We start from the raw sequence: 14,879 nt of genomic DNA on the forward strand, positions 1-14,879 counted from the left end.
TAGTTTGTTTCTTTGAGAGGATATTTTAGTTAACGTTACTGTGGAAACAGAGACCAGAAAATGCTCTCCAGTCACCGGAATGATTTTTTTGAGTACTTTTGTAATGACATGATTTTCTTCCTTAGGTTTTTGTGGTTCTTTTTTTTTTTTTTTAGTGCTTTGTATTCACAAAGGAGATTTTGAAAGATCTGTTAGTGGTATTTAAGCCGATATTGTATCCCCTTCAGCAAAGACTTGGTTTAAACCCTATTAGAGACTAGTAGTGTGTGTAAGTCATCACAGAAGCGACTTCTGCCAGTGCATGTTGAGAGTGAATACGCAGACTAGGAAATTTTTAGATAACTGACTTCTGGTCTCTGGTATTTCTTATGTCAAACAGCTGTTTACAATCTGTCAGTCTGAAATGACAATTTAATGCACTGGAAGTGTCAGGTGGTATGTATGTTTGCAGAAATGGTATTTCTTGAAGCTCTGGTTGGTCTCTCTATGGCAACCCTGCACCAGGCGACTGTGGTTGGCTTGTAGCAGCGTGCTGGTGCAGGTGGGAGCAATGGGTGGCTGTGTGTTCCCTCCTGGGGCTGGAGCACAAATTCTCATCTGGCACCTTTTGCCTCCTGAAAGCCCTGCGGGACTCCACTTGCTGGACATTTCTAAGAGGCTGGATGATGTCAGAACTCCTGTGCTGACACAGCTTAAATCTGTCTTGTACTAAATGTGCTACAGCACTGTTTTAGGTTTTGGTCTCAAGTGAACTAACTAAAACGAGGTTCTTGTGGCCTCCTGAAATTGATGTTGGGCATCAGTCCTCCACTGGTATACTTCAGCTGTTGTAATATGGTTAACAGAGAATTCAAAGTAAACCTATGTTTGTTTTTATCTTGCATTGTTTTTTCTTCTTCCTCAGGCTTTCACAACAGACTTCAGAGTTCATTGGGCTCAGCATCCTTTAAGGCCTGAATTTGCCGAAAGCACTTATTTCTTGTATAAGGTAAGATCAGTTTCATTTCTCTTTTGGTTGCTTTTTCTTGCATCTAGAATTTTGTTGGCATTGTAGTTCAGTTACGGAATGAGTAGCCTATCTCCAGCTTATTTTATCTACCAGAACCAGTTCTGTATATAGACAGGACAGAAGTATTATTGGTATCGAAAATTGTTCTAGGAATTTTATATGCCTAGAATTTAAAAAAAAAAAAAAAAAAAAAAGTCATTAAGTGACAAAAGCCCATATTTTCAAAGATATTTAGGATTTGCTGATCTCTTAGATCGTGTAGAGACTTAAGAACAAAAGCTACTTGTACCTTGCAGAGTAACGCCTAATGTCTTGGGTTTCTGTAAATACTTTCATGTGCTTATCTGTGTTTCTGCAAAAGGTGACCGTGTTGTACCTCAGAGGTCCTATTTGTGACTGTTTAGCTCCTATTGATAAATTAGACCTTACTGGCATCTAAGAAGCTATGAAAACAATATATTACAACATGAAAATGAAAGCAGCTAATTGTGAAGTCCGAGTATGCCTAAAGGTTGTTTGTTGTTGTTGTTTTAATAGGCTACTGGAGACCCTTACTATCTAGAAGTAGGAAAAACACTCATTGAAAACTTAAACAAGTATGCAAGAGTACCCTGTGGGTTTGCAGCAATGAAGGACGTTCGTACAGGAAGCCACGAAGACAGGTGAAAGCTTTTGCAGTATTTTTTTCTATGAAATTGTATGGGGAAAAAAAGTCTATTTACCCTGTTGATAAAATTGAGTTAATTGACTTTTGAGTAGCTGTCCATCTTCAGGTTGATAACCAGGTCTGAAATTATCCATATTTGTCATAGCCTGTAAACTATTTCCATAGTTTTACAGATTCTTTTACATAAGAATGTTTTTAGTTTAATAACCTTTAATTTTATAGCACACTTTCATTAGATTCAGAGCAATAGATTAATTACTTTCAAACAAAATATACTTCAAATCTAGAAGTTTCTAAAAAAAAAAAAAATATTTGCTTTTGTGTAATGCTGTTTTGTATTGAATATGCTGAATCATTTCATTCCAAATGTAGTTTTCTTCTAATGGAGTAAAGTTCAATAATAATAGTCATGAAGACTTCAGAGATGGAGCAATATGAGTGTTTCTTTTACTGACATTTTAGAACAATGTGTATCTTAAAGGGCATCTGTTTTTTTTTTGTTTGTTTTTTCCATAGAATGGACTCTTTCTTTCTGGCTGAAATGTTTAAATATCTTTACCTGCTGTTTGCTGATAAGGAAGACATGATTTTTGACATAGAAGATTATATATTCACTACAGAAGCTCATCTATTACCACTTTGGCTTTCCACTACAAACCAAACCATCTCTAAAAAAAATACAGTAAGTAACGTCAGGTTTAATGGTGCTGTAGATCGGTTCCTTTTTTGAGAGGAAATGGAAGAAAAATCATAGTTTGTAGTATGCTAGTTTTGACAGTCTGTTTTGTCTGAACTGTTTCATCATATTAACACTGACAGTCACATGCATCTGAATAATGTTTCCATAATCAGATTCTGCACCGCTCAGTCTTGAGAAAAAGGTTGCGGATTATTAGCGATATTTAAAAAGGATCACTCTTTGTCTTGGGTTGTATAAATTTTAAAATCACATGCTTTGATATTTTTATCTTCACATATATTTTCTTTTATTTTTCTAAAACATTTGCAACAATATTCCGAAGTCTTTTTGTTGCTTATTTTACTACACAGGCCCTTTGCAGATTTTCAAAGATTTTTGAGACTTCTGCAAGGTTAATTTGACAAGATAGTTATAGCTTTTGAGATGTTTAATTGTTCTAGTTTGTGTGATATGCATCTGTTATGTAAATTTAAGACTATAAATGTGTTTATAAATTATCTTCACCTTCCAAAATACCTTATGTTACTACAGCTGTGTCTTGAAGCATAGAAACGCTTCTCTTATTTTTATGTTCAATAACGTGGTATAGTTTATTTATAAATGAGTGTCATGAGGTTGATTTTTTTTGTTTGTTTCCTGATGGTGGATATCCTGCACTCTTTGAAGTGTTCTTTTCTTGAACATCATCTTTTGTCTTTGAGTTTTGGAAACAGGGATTGTGAAGGAATTGCAAATGGATTTAAAATGGACAGCATGTATTACCGAACTTTTTCAATGCCTCTAATGTAACTGGTTTTTTTGCTGCTTTTTTGTTGGTGGTGTGATCAACGTTTTTCAAATTATGCACAAAGTTCTTCAAAGGTTTTTAAAGATCATTTTATATAATTTTCATTCCCAATATGAGAAGGTGATTACTTCTGAGATGCTCAGGATTCTCACAGCTGATGCTTTTATGAAGTGCTGACCTAATGTATGTGGTCTTCTTGACAATGTTCAGTAAAAAGCCAAAGAAGAGGATAGAGTAATTTATTTGAATGTAATTATCTTAAGCGTTGTTAAGTCTGAATTACAAATGTGCTTAACACAAATCTAAGAAAGTTTCCATTTAGTATGTTGTTGACAACATGCATGAAATGTACCCTTGGTGGAAGAGGATCAGGTCAGGGAATTCTTAAGCAAACTGAACGTTCATAAAGTTCACGGGCCCTGATGGGATGCACCCGTGAGCGCTGAGGGAGCTGGTAGATGTGATTGCGAGGCCACTCTGTATAAATCTTTGATTGATCCTGGCAACTGGGAGAACTGCACAAAGTTTGGAGGAAAGCAATTGTCACTCTTGCCTTCCAGAAGGGCAGGAAGGAGGACCCAGGGAACTATAGGCTGGTCAGCCTTACCTCGAACCCTGAGGAGGTGATAGAACAGCTCATCCTGGAAACTATTTCCAGGCACATGAAGGAAAAGAAAATCCTTGGGAGCCAGCATGTTTTCACCAAGACGAAGTCATGCTTGACCAACCTGATAAGCTTTTATAATGAAATCATCAACCTGATGAGGGTCAGGCTGAAATCACCAGCCTGAGGAGAGATCAGTGGGTATTGTTTTCTTGGACTTCAGTAAGGCCTTTGACACTGTCCCCCATAAGATCCTCATAGAGAAGCTGTTGAAGTATGGGCTAGATGAGCAGACCAGGATCAAAAATTGTCTAAATGGCTGGACCTGGAGGGTGGTGCAGTCTAGTTGGAGGTCAGTGCAAGCAGAGTACACCATGGGTCCAGTCCTGTTTAACATTTTCATTAACAATCTGGATGATGGTTGGGGTGCATCTGCAGCAAATCTGCAGATGATGCAAAACTGGGGAGAGTGGCTGACTCGCCAAGGGCCGTGCTGCCATCCAGAGGGACCATAACAGGCTGGAAAGGTGGGCTGACAAGAACCTCCTGAAGTTCAGCAAGGAGAATTGCAGTGTCCTGCACTTGGGGAGGAACAGCCCCAGGTACCAGGACATGCTGCGGCCGCCGAGCTGGAAGGTAGTGCTGCAGAAATGGACCTAGGGGTCCCGGCTGTGACACCAGGTTGAACGACTCAGCAGTGTGCCCTTGCTGCCAAGCAAGCTAACGGTATTCTTGGCTGTATTAGGCAGAGTATTGCCAGCAGGTTAAGAGAGGTGATCTGCTCTGCATGGCACTGGTGAGGCTGCACCTGGAGTACCCTGCCCAGTTCTGTGCAAGAGAGACCTGGACACTCTGGGAAGAGTCAAATGTAGGGCCACCAAGATGATGAAGACTGTCCAGTGAGGAGAGGCTGAGGGAGCTGGGATTGCCCAGCCTGGAGAAGTGGAGGCTCAGGGGGAGCTCATCCATAGAATCATAAAACATCCCAAGTTGGAAGGGACCCATAAGGATCATTGAGTCCAACTCCAGGCACCACACAGGCCTACCCAAAAATTCAGACCATATGACTGAGAGAACAGTCCAAACACTTCTTAAACTCTGACAGGCTTGGTGCTGTGACTGCGTCCCTGGGGAGCCTGTTTCAGTGCGCGACCACCCTCTCAGTGAAGAACCTCTTCCTGATGTCCATCTCTCTAACTACCTGCAGGGAGCTGTGGAGAGGATGGAGCCAGGCTGCTGCCAGCGGTGCGCAGAGGCAGGGCCCAGCCTGGAGCCCCTCAGGCAGCATATCAGGGCTGGGTGGGTGCTGAAGTCCTGTCACAGGCTGCCCACAGGGGCTGTGGGGACTCCTCCTTGGGGGGCTTCCAGAGCCACCTGGATGTGGGGCTGGGCACCAGCTGGGGGGGGCCCTGCTGGCCTCAGCAACTCCATGAAGGGGCTAAAAGGCTGTGAAGCTGTGTTACTTTTTAATGGAATTCAGCTAACGTGGAAAAAAATGGATAGGAAAAATAGAATGTGTAAACATATTTTTAATGTAAACACAGTGAGCTGAAACGTCTATGAGATAGTTGGTAGTAGCAAGCCAACATCCTGTTTGTATTTATTCTTGTAAACAGGAAGGGTCGTACCGTACTATGCTGGAACATGCAATGTACTGTAAACCTTTCTGAAGTGACGTGACTACCGTTGGTCACACCAAGAGCAGAGATACTTGAAAGTGTTGATTCCAGTAAGCTAATAGCCTTTTAGATCTTTTTTATTTTTATTTTAGGAAGCCTTTAAATAGATGTTTTTAATTAGCTAATACATTGTAAACAGTGTTGTTTTTTGTAAGTAAATAAATACTACCTTAATTTTTATAGGTGGGAAAATTAACTTGCCAGTTATCCAATGTGTTATTTGCAAACAGTGCAAAGAAACAAAGTGGAGACTAAATATGGCTCCTGTTTTTCCACTGTACACACGCTCTACATGATTTCATGTAACAAAACAGTGATTTGTGCAAACGTTAACTGTCATCTTTTCTGAAAATATAGAATGCTAGAATTATATATAGATACATCCTTGCCCCTTCACAAGCTTACAAGTCTATATAATTCCTGATGAGGAGAATCTTTTGTTCATAAAAAAGTTTTCAAGAAGCCCCTGGTTTTCCTTTTGTAATATTCTTTATAAACATGCGTTTAACTTTACGATGCATGGCTATTGTGGTATTTTATGAACGAAGTTGATCTCCTACAATATTTTGTAGATTTTTTTTTTTACCCAAAGGAAAGATGTGACATTGTTAGTAATCTCAAATAAGAATTGCTTAAAGCCTGCAGCTGCTTCAGATGGCATCAAGGCAATAACAAAGAAATTGTAATTACTTCCTCAAGTTGTCAAGCTTGTGAAGGTACGGGGACACTAGATATGTCATGAGCAGGCTTGAGAAATACTGTGTGCTGGTAGACAAGTAACTGTGCAAAACAGTTCTAGAAACTGAATGCAAGATTGGCAGATTACAAATTGGAAACAATGCCTTTATGCCTAAAAAGGGCTTGTGGTGCACTGATTACTTTTTATCATTGCATGGTGAGGCACAGAAGAACTATGCGTGTCTTATTTCTGGAAACTGTGTGGTTGTAGGACATTTATTGCATTCAACTGCTGTGTGTCCTGAGCACACTGATGACTTAAGGGTAGGCCTGTTTGTTGATTTTCTTCTTATAAAAATGTAACCTGCGTTTTTAATAGGTGATCTGTATCTTTCATTTTAGACTACAGAATACACAGAGCTGGATGACAGTAATTTTGACTGGACCTGTCCGAACACCCAGATCCTTTTCCCAAATGACCCAATGTTTGCTCAGAGTATTCGTGAACCTTTGAAAAATGTGGTGGATAAGAGCTGTCCTAGGGGTATTTCCAGAGCGTAAGATGAATATCTTCTGTCTTTTGTTACTGTAGGAATGACAGGAATAATGTCTGTTATGCGTGGGAGGAGAAATAGGAGGTCTACTGGAGCTTGCTGACCTTGAGCTTATAGTCTTTTTGGAATGGAGAGGCTAGCTTTGGGAAAAACTAGTTTTGTCTGGCCTCATCGGCAATGCTTTGTTCATTTCCATCAGGAATTAGTGGATGTTTCAGAGCAAAAGGAGTTTAATGAGCCATATACTCCAAATGGAAATTGTAGCCCACGTATTACAGGAAATACATCTTCTGAATTTATAAAATTAATTCCTGTGGTTTCTTGAACAGTCCTGAAACTCTTTTCTGTAGTAAGAAAATAATGTTGCTGTACATAATTTCAGATATTTTGAAGAGTTTAGGTCAGTCTGAAATTGAAGTTGTTTATCCTTCTGACCATCTCTGTGATATTTGTGCTTCATGAGTAAAAAACTGAGTAGCAATTGTTAGCAAAAATGTTTTTAATCGGTCTTACAATTACAAAGACTACTTAGAAATGAGAGGCAGCATGTGATAGGTTCGTGTTATCAACATCTTGTGTTCTTTGTCGCAGTACAAAATCATCAAGAATATAGGCAGCTTCTAAAAAAGTCTGAGAAGTTCTCTGTTGAAATGTGTGCTCAACTTTATTCCAAAAAATTGTAATCTTGTGGTGGTAGGAATAACCTGTGGAAGTTGTATGAGAGTTATGTTTCAAGAATAATCTTTTTTCTTTTTATAAAGCTTTGATTTCTGATATCTTTTGTCAGAGAGGAGAGTTTGGGAAGTGGACCAAAACCACCATTGAGAGCCAGAGATTTCATGGCCAGTAATCCTGAGCATTTGGAGATACTGAAGAAGATGGGAGTCAGCTTGATTCATCTCAAAGATGGAAGAGTACAATTAGTACAGCATGCAGTGCAAGTAAGGCCCAACAGTACCTCTTTTGAAAACTTCTAGTAAAATCGTACTAGCTATGATATTTAACATTTTGAGGTTCAGGAGGGACAGACTGACTGGAAAGGGGAGGGAGCGCATGAGGTGGATGTGCAGCTGTATTTAGCAGGTTTATATGCTGTTAATATTTTGTCAGTAACACTTTTAACTAATCTTCCATTAAATTAGATGGAGGCTTTTCATGCCCAAGTAATGTAGTTAATAGGGTCTTATCTGAAAATACAAAGTTTTCAATGTTAGGTATTTCTATTCATTTAGGAGTTCTAATTATTCACAGATTTTTAGTCTGCAGTGTGGTGAAATTGCTAAAAAGTTAAATTCCAGTTTTGAAATGGTGAATAAGTGCCAAGAGCATCCACTCTGTATCTTAAAATCTTTGTAGCATTGAATGTTTGCCAACAGTGCTGTTTTGTGAGGAAACTGATATAAAAACAGAGCATTATTCTGAACCATTAAAGTACTAACATATGCGATGTAAATGGTGGCCCAAGCAAAGCTAACTTTCATTTTTTTTTCTCCAAGTTTGTCAGACATTTAGGATGAAACTTTATTATTTCGAAACTTTATTATATCTTTACTCTTTAGGCAGCAAGCTCACTTGATGCTGAAGATGGCTTACGGTTCATGCAGGAAATGATTGAACTCTCCAGTCAGCAACAGAAAGAGCAACAGCTACCTCCTCGTGCTGTTCAGATTGTTTCCCATCCATTCTTTGGCAGGGTGGTCTTGACTGCGGGACCAGCACAATTTGGGATGGATTTATCCAAACACAAATCAGGGGTGTGTAAGATGTATCTGGGATCTGTTTTACAGTGCTTTCTGTTACTTTCCATATTGCTGAAGCCTAAATTTTACAATATTGATACTGTTTCAGGGTAGCTAGGTAGAGTGTGATTAATTAATTACAGGGGTTAAAATGACAAGGGTGCAGCAAGACAACGCATTTTTTTTAGATGAGTGGCTTATCGGTCTGTAGCCTGTGTTCTGCTCTTGAGCCATCAGTCATGATTGAGGACTTAATATACATGCATAGTATGACTTTGAAACAAATTCATATAATTCGCAGTGCATTTCTCAAGAGGTGCTCAGTTATAAGGGATGGTTTTCCTAATATGTCAGCCGTGATTTCACAGAAGCCCTTTTAGAGTAGGCTATTGTTTTCATAAGCTTTCATAAAGGCCTGTATCTAGATGGAAGAGGAAAATACCAGAGTCAGTGGTTCGTATTAGAAGCAGCAGGAAAACCGCATGACTTTGTTGGGCAAGATACAGCCCAACAGATGAGTCCCAGACTGCCAGTTCACAGAAGAAAATTTTCCAGAGACGATAGTTCACGGGTACAGACAAAATATGAATATAAGAATTAGGTTTTCACGTGGCAGTTCTTTGCTGCTTATTTCAAGGTCCAGGGTGTGAAGATTACCTGTGCTGACAGAAGATACTAAATGCATTATATTAACTGGAAGAAAAAAAACTAAAAAGCTCAGGAATCTTTTGCAAGCTTGAGCGTACTGCTCTAATTCTCTCTTGCTTCGTTTTTGGTTTTGTTTTTCCACACAGACAAGAGGATTTGTTGTGACCATTAAGCCATATAATGGTTGTTCAGAGATCACTAATCCTGAGGCAGTGAAAGAAAAAATTGCCTTGATGCAAAGAGGCCAGTGTATGTTTGCTGAAAAGGCACGAAACATTCAAAAAGCTGGAGCAATAGGAGGCATTGTTATTGGTAAATAAGATTTTAATTCATTTGTATAAATGTAACCTGTATTTTACAGATTTGATTATATTGGAAAGCTGACAAGAAGCTGCTAAACTCGCTGAAATGATGGTATTCCAACACAAACTGTGCTTTCAGAAGACAAAGAAATGTTTTGCTTATGTCTGTTTGTGCATGAAGTGTAACCAAACCAAGCATGATGGGTGATTGTCTCTGGTTTTACAGAGTAAAGTTGTTATTTTAAAGATCACTGAGTGTTGGAATAATGCTATCTAGTAACTATTGAGGCAGACTTAAGGTACGAAGTAAATGAAAAAATGGTAAGGAGTACAAGTACACAAGTTGTTGGGTTTTTTTGCTTTTTGCACCTGATTTACTATTATCTGCGAGGAGTCCTTAACTGACTGGGCAGTAGGAAGCTGTAGGAAGCTGCTCAAAAAGTCTGCTGAACTTTGAAGTTGTAGTCTGTTTATCTACCAGAAGGGTTTGCTAGCTTTTTCTTCTGTGTGTCTGGCTAGATGACAATGAAGGAAGCAGCAGTGACACAGCTCCTCTCTTCCAAATGGCTGGTGATGGAAAGAATACAGATGATATCACAATCCCCATGCTCTTCCTCTTCAACAAGGAAGGAAATATTATACTGGATGCAATCCGGGAATACGAGGCAGTGGAGGTGCTCCTTTCTGACAAAGCAAAAGACAGAGGTAAATTCAAAGGTGTTTTTATACAGAAGTAACTTCTAGCTGTGTCATTGAATGATGTGAAATGTCTGAGAGTGATTTCTATTGCTACCCAGAGGTGCAATATTAAAGGTGCAAAGGTTATTTGGTAATGTTAGTTTTCTGTTCGATCTTAGTATTAGTTTTGTTATATGAAAGCCATTATCTGAGGGCCTCCCTCCCTGCACCCCCAAGTTAACATCCAGAAATGCTGTTCATAAGTTAAATGTCAGTTTAACTAATGAGACAATACAGTCCTTTGGGTTCCTTTTGAACCCTTTTTGTCATGATCTGCTTTGAAGTAGTATCAGAAATAGCACAAGTGTTTTCAGTGCCCTACATTGTAAGCGTAGCTCCCCAGTGACATTCTTGGAACCCAAAAGGAAAGAGACAGCTATTATAACTGCTTTGCCTGTCAAAGCAAAAGTGGTTATCATGCGAAATAAGGTTGCTGACCTCAGGTGCTTTTCAGTTTTTGCATTTATAATACAAGAAAATTGCAAGCTAGTACATATCAAATTATAACATTTGTGTACGGCAGAAATTTCTGTGTTTTCCTTTTGCAAGCTTTCCTGGTAGTATTGCTTTATCTGAGCAGAGTATGTGAAGAGCTAGTGTCTCTAGTAAACTAGTGACAGCATTTATTTTCTGCCCATTTGCAAAGGTGATATTCTGAAAGCTCCAATACTATTTTTTTCATAGCTGCTTACAAATTCTTCTTGTCTGTAACTATGGTTAAGCTGGTCTAACAAACTACTAAACACAGAAGATAGTTCTGCATTTGAGAATTTGTAATGCATATTTGTTTCTTCCCTCCTCCTTGTGCTTTCGTTTGGAATCCCAGCAACAATCTTTAAAGGTAAAACGATTCCAAACTACATTATTGATAGCAGTAAGTATCCTGTATTAAAAATGGCATATACAGTTAAACTCCCTAGAGGTCTTGAAATAATAGCATCTTGTACACTAGTTACAAGAAATTTGTGTGGTTAAATTCAGACAGCTGCTGGAAATTTATAAGCTAAATCAGTGCTAGACACATCAGTGTTGTTTTGAGTGGAACTATGAGGAGGGAGGCTTTCACTCTCTTTAGTTCGTAGGTTAGTAAGCTGGTATAACTCTGCATCTCCCACTTCCTCACATGTGGCATCGTGGTGGATCTGGGAGTGCTTTCAAACCCATCATTAAAGTTCAGCGCACACAGTGGATGCTAAAGTATTTGCTGAAGTCTGGAAGGGAACTACGAAGTGCTAGTCTAGGCAACTAGCACTGGCCCAGAAATCACGATTCAGGTTTTGGAAACCAAAACTGATCTCACTAGACTGCTTGCCCTTTCTAATGATTAAATGTTTTCCCTCCCTTACCTCTGTAAAATACATTCCTTAGTAGCATTAAGTTTTCATATCAACGGAAAGTTTGCGCTTCCTTAAGTAATAAGGTCAAAGGAAGTGATCTTGCTTTTGAATTTTATAATAAAATGCTACCTTTCTATTTTTTTCAAAATACCTTTTCTTTCTCTTCCCCTCTCAAAGACTTGGAAATGGAGAATATGGACCAGAAATTATCTGAAAATGATTCACATAAACAAAATTCTGAAGAAGCTTCTTCAGCATCTCAGGATGTTGTTGCGGTCAGTGAGGAACCGGAAGGAGAAAGCTCCGATGTCACTGACCCTGATTCTTTGTCTCCTGCTCATGCAGACAGTGACAGCGTTTCCATTTCAGATCAGGACTCCTACACCCCTGGAACTGATGAGGCTAGTACTCCAGAGCCAGCATGTATGCAAGGGGATAACCAGCCTCAGGAACAAAAGACCGAGACAGAGTCAAACTCCAAAGTTAACTGGGATAATAAAGTCCAACCTATGGAATCCATATTAGCAGACTGGAATGAAGATATAGAAGCATTTGAAATGATGGAAAAGGATGAACTATGACTTGTAATAATGACTTGTTAGTAAACAAATGGAGAACTCTTTGGGTAGAAGTGAGGCCCTGATGTCTGAGAACTAGAAAACATTCAGTATTGTGATGAGCAACCAGGTGTCACCTGGAAATTATTATATAAATCCAGCACACACTCTTTTGTTTTGATTTTTTCCTGTTTAAAAATGGGAACGTGCAATTGAAGCATTCGTATGGCTCCACTGCGTGGTGCTATTACCCCAGGAGGCTCGTCAGGGAACGAGCCCATCTTCTGCCTTCCAGGTGCCAAGGGATCACACGCTTTGGCCTCTGGAAAGCAAAAGTTAAACGCAGTGGGGCTAACATACCACATCAACGGTTTGGGCGGGAGCACTTGCTGTAGGCCAGCCACTGTTCGGTTGGAGTGAAGGTGCAGTTTCACTGATCTCTACTCAGTTGAAAGCCTTCATTGCTAGCAGCAGGTGAAATCATTTCCGGTTGTTGTCTTTAAGACACTGGTAGAAGCAGTTTGATTTTGTTCTGACATATCATACTGAGACACAGTAGTGTTGCTCATCGCTCCTTCCATCTGTTACCATGAAGAATGACCAAGATGACTTGTGAGTTTTTCCTTCTGCTTTACTTTCAACTAGTGAAACTATATAAACTGAAGGCAGCGTGTGCTTTGTGAGCAGGTTCCATCAGGGAAACGAAGACAGCCCTGCTCATTTGGGATCTAACAGGTAAAGGTTCGAAGTGTGCTATGAAAGCTGTGTTTGAGATGGAGGTAAGGTGGATGGGGCAGATGTTGAGTACAGGCATTTCCTTTGGCCTTCCAGGTTGAAAAACCCAATCTACCCTGAGACGGTTTAAACTGGCAATAGTCTCTGAAAGGATACTAAACAGAATTAGATCAGCTATAACAAAACTTCCTTTTTCTACAATTTTTATTCTAACAGCTTGACTTCATTGTCATTTTTATATGCAACTTCGATATGTGTGATACTTAAGGCAATGAGGCCAGTACCAGTGGTGAAGTGCGACAGTTCTGGCTGTTGGGTCCATAGTTCAAAGTATAGTGGTGTGAATTGTGAGAATGACTGGTATGTTACTCTGGGCTTTGGGAGTTTGTTACAGATAAGTGTGGGTCCTAATTTGTTATCCCTATTATGAAAAGCATTATTTAAATAAAAATGGGGCTGCTTAAACAGCTGAGATGTTTTGACTGTGTCCAAAGAAACTGCCAAAAGCTAATTAAGTTGATTTAGATAAACTGCTTGTTAGAAAATCATGGCTCAAAGAATTGTTTTATATCAAAGAATAAACTAACACTGCCTGTATGCTGCACCAGGCTAGAAATGAAGTTTATATTAATCTTTACAATGGATTTTTTAAAAACTGCCCAAATCTGAAGTGCGCCTTTCATTTAGCTGGTGAAATTATGCGTGCTGAATATGCAACTGTTAATTAGTACAGCCATACTGTATTTATTTATGTATACTAATGTACAGTATGAATGGAGAAATCCCAGGCAAATGTTGTATACATGTATACTTGACACTTGCTTTCAACAGGTTCAAGATGCACAGGCACCTTTTGAGAGCATGACAGTCAGTTGGAATACTATCTGTAAATTGAACAATAACTTTAAATCATTAGAGTAGGAGGTAATTTGGAGGAGGAAATGAAGCAGTAGCGGAGTAGTGAATAAGTGTCCTTTTAAAATAAATTAGCTTTCAAATGTAGTTATTCCTTTGCACAGCTAACTATGGAGGCTTGAACTGAGTGAGTAGGGTTTGCAGCAGCTGAGGTTTTTCAGTTGAGGTTTTTTTTTTTTTTTATGTGGGTTTCTTCATGTAGGGAGTTTGACCATGGGAGCCTGTTAAGTGTCCTTTGTTACTCAGAGCCCCGCTCTGCGCCAGACGCAGCGCTCCCCTGGCAGCGCCAGGGCTCGAAACCACACGGCCCGGGGCAGGCAGCTATGGCACTGAGAGCGCCTGGTGCCGGTCACGGGCCTTTGCCTGGCTGTGACTCCTTTGGTCTGCCAGTGCTTGGTGCCACAAAGGAGCACTTGCGTTCTTGTGCTCTTCGGTGTGGACTACGTCCTCATTAGTTCTTTTGGTGAAAATAAAATTATTTTTTATAGGCATAGAGGTCCTCCAGTCATTATGTTAAGACTGTCAATATTGCAACTTAAGCTTATCTTTTTTTTTTTAACCTGCAGAAAATTTAGGTGTAGTTGTAAAATTTTACTAAAAGATTAACTTCTCCTTGCCACCACAAGCTCGTGGTTAATCACAGGTGTGGATGAAGCGGTTAAGGAAGGAAACCTCTCTCGTTTCAAGGGATTCTGCGTAATCCCGGAGCTCAGTATAGGTTTGAAGCATGGGTTTGGTGGTGGCCTACCTCAGATAACTGTTGCCCCCTTCCTTCTGGATTGATTTTTGTCGTTGTTGTTGTTTAAGTTTGTTTTACTTTCACTTGGAAATGATCATGAGAGCCATAGCCACGTTTCACAGGTGGGGTTCATGCTTGGTTTACAGAACTGAACTGGGTAAAGTTGGCCTTTTGGGAAAGAAGAGTAAATTGGGGGGGGGGGGGAAGAGGGGACAGTTTTGTTCAGGTTATTTTTACTTTGTGTTTCCTTATGAGGAAATAAGCTGTATTTAACCTTTTCATATCATGCTGAAAGTAGTTCAATTTCCTGTCACTGTCATCTTAAAAAGCAAAAAGAATGTATTAATCTTTTTTTAATCTTTTGGAGTTGGGGAGTAAGCGTTCTTTCCAAATTTTTAAGACTGCTCCATGTGGAATATTGCTCGTGCATCACTAATGGATTATTTGTCTGGTATTGTACATTAATTTGTATAGTATTGAACACTGAAGAA

At 39.4% G+C, this 14,879-nt stretch overlaps 1 protein-coding gene across 1 annotated transcript in view; it reads left to right on the top strand.

The window, feature by feature from the left end:
* EDEM3 (ER degradation enhancing alpha-mannosidase like protein 3) overlaps window positions 1–13,204 on the top strand; it is a 31,194-nt gene extending 17,990 nt beyond the window's left edge. Inside the window, exons 12-20 of the mRNA XM_035537400.2 lie at window positions 905–988; window positions 1,547–1,671; window positions 2,193–2,358; window positions 6,527–6,681; window positions 7,466–7,619; window positions 8,238–8,432; window positions 9,212–9,377; window positions 9,887–10,072; window positions 11,620–13,204. Of these exons, the coding sequence (XP_035393293.1) occupies window positions 905–988; window positions 1,547–1,671; window positions 2,193–2,358; window positions 6,527–6,681; window positions 7,466–7,619; window positions 8,238–8,432; window positions 9,212–9,377; window positions 9,887–10,072; window positions 11,620–12,023 (1,635 nt within the window). The 3' untranslated portion in view covers window positions 12,024–13,204. The remainder of the gene's footprint in view (window positions 1–904; window positions 989–1,546; window positions 1,672–2,192; window positions 2,359–6,526; window positions 6,682–7,465; window positions 7,620–8,237; window positions 8,433–9,211; window positions 9,378–9,886; window positions 10,073–11,619) is intronic.
* The last annotated feature ends 1,675 nt before the right edge of the window (window positions 13,205–14,879 follow it).

The sequence above is a fragment of the Cygnus atratus genome, chromosome 8, assembly GCF_013377495.2.
Source record: "Cygnus atratus isolate AKBS03 ecotype Queensland, Australia chromosome 8, CAtr_DNAZoo_HiC_assembly, whole genome shotgun sequence".
NCBI lineage: Eukaryota > Metazoa > Chordata > Aves > Anseriformes > Anatidae > Cygnus > Cygnus atratus.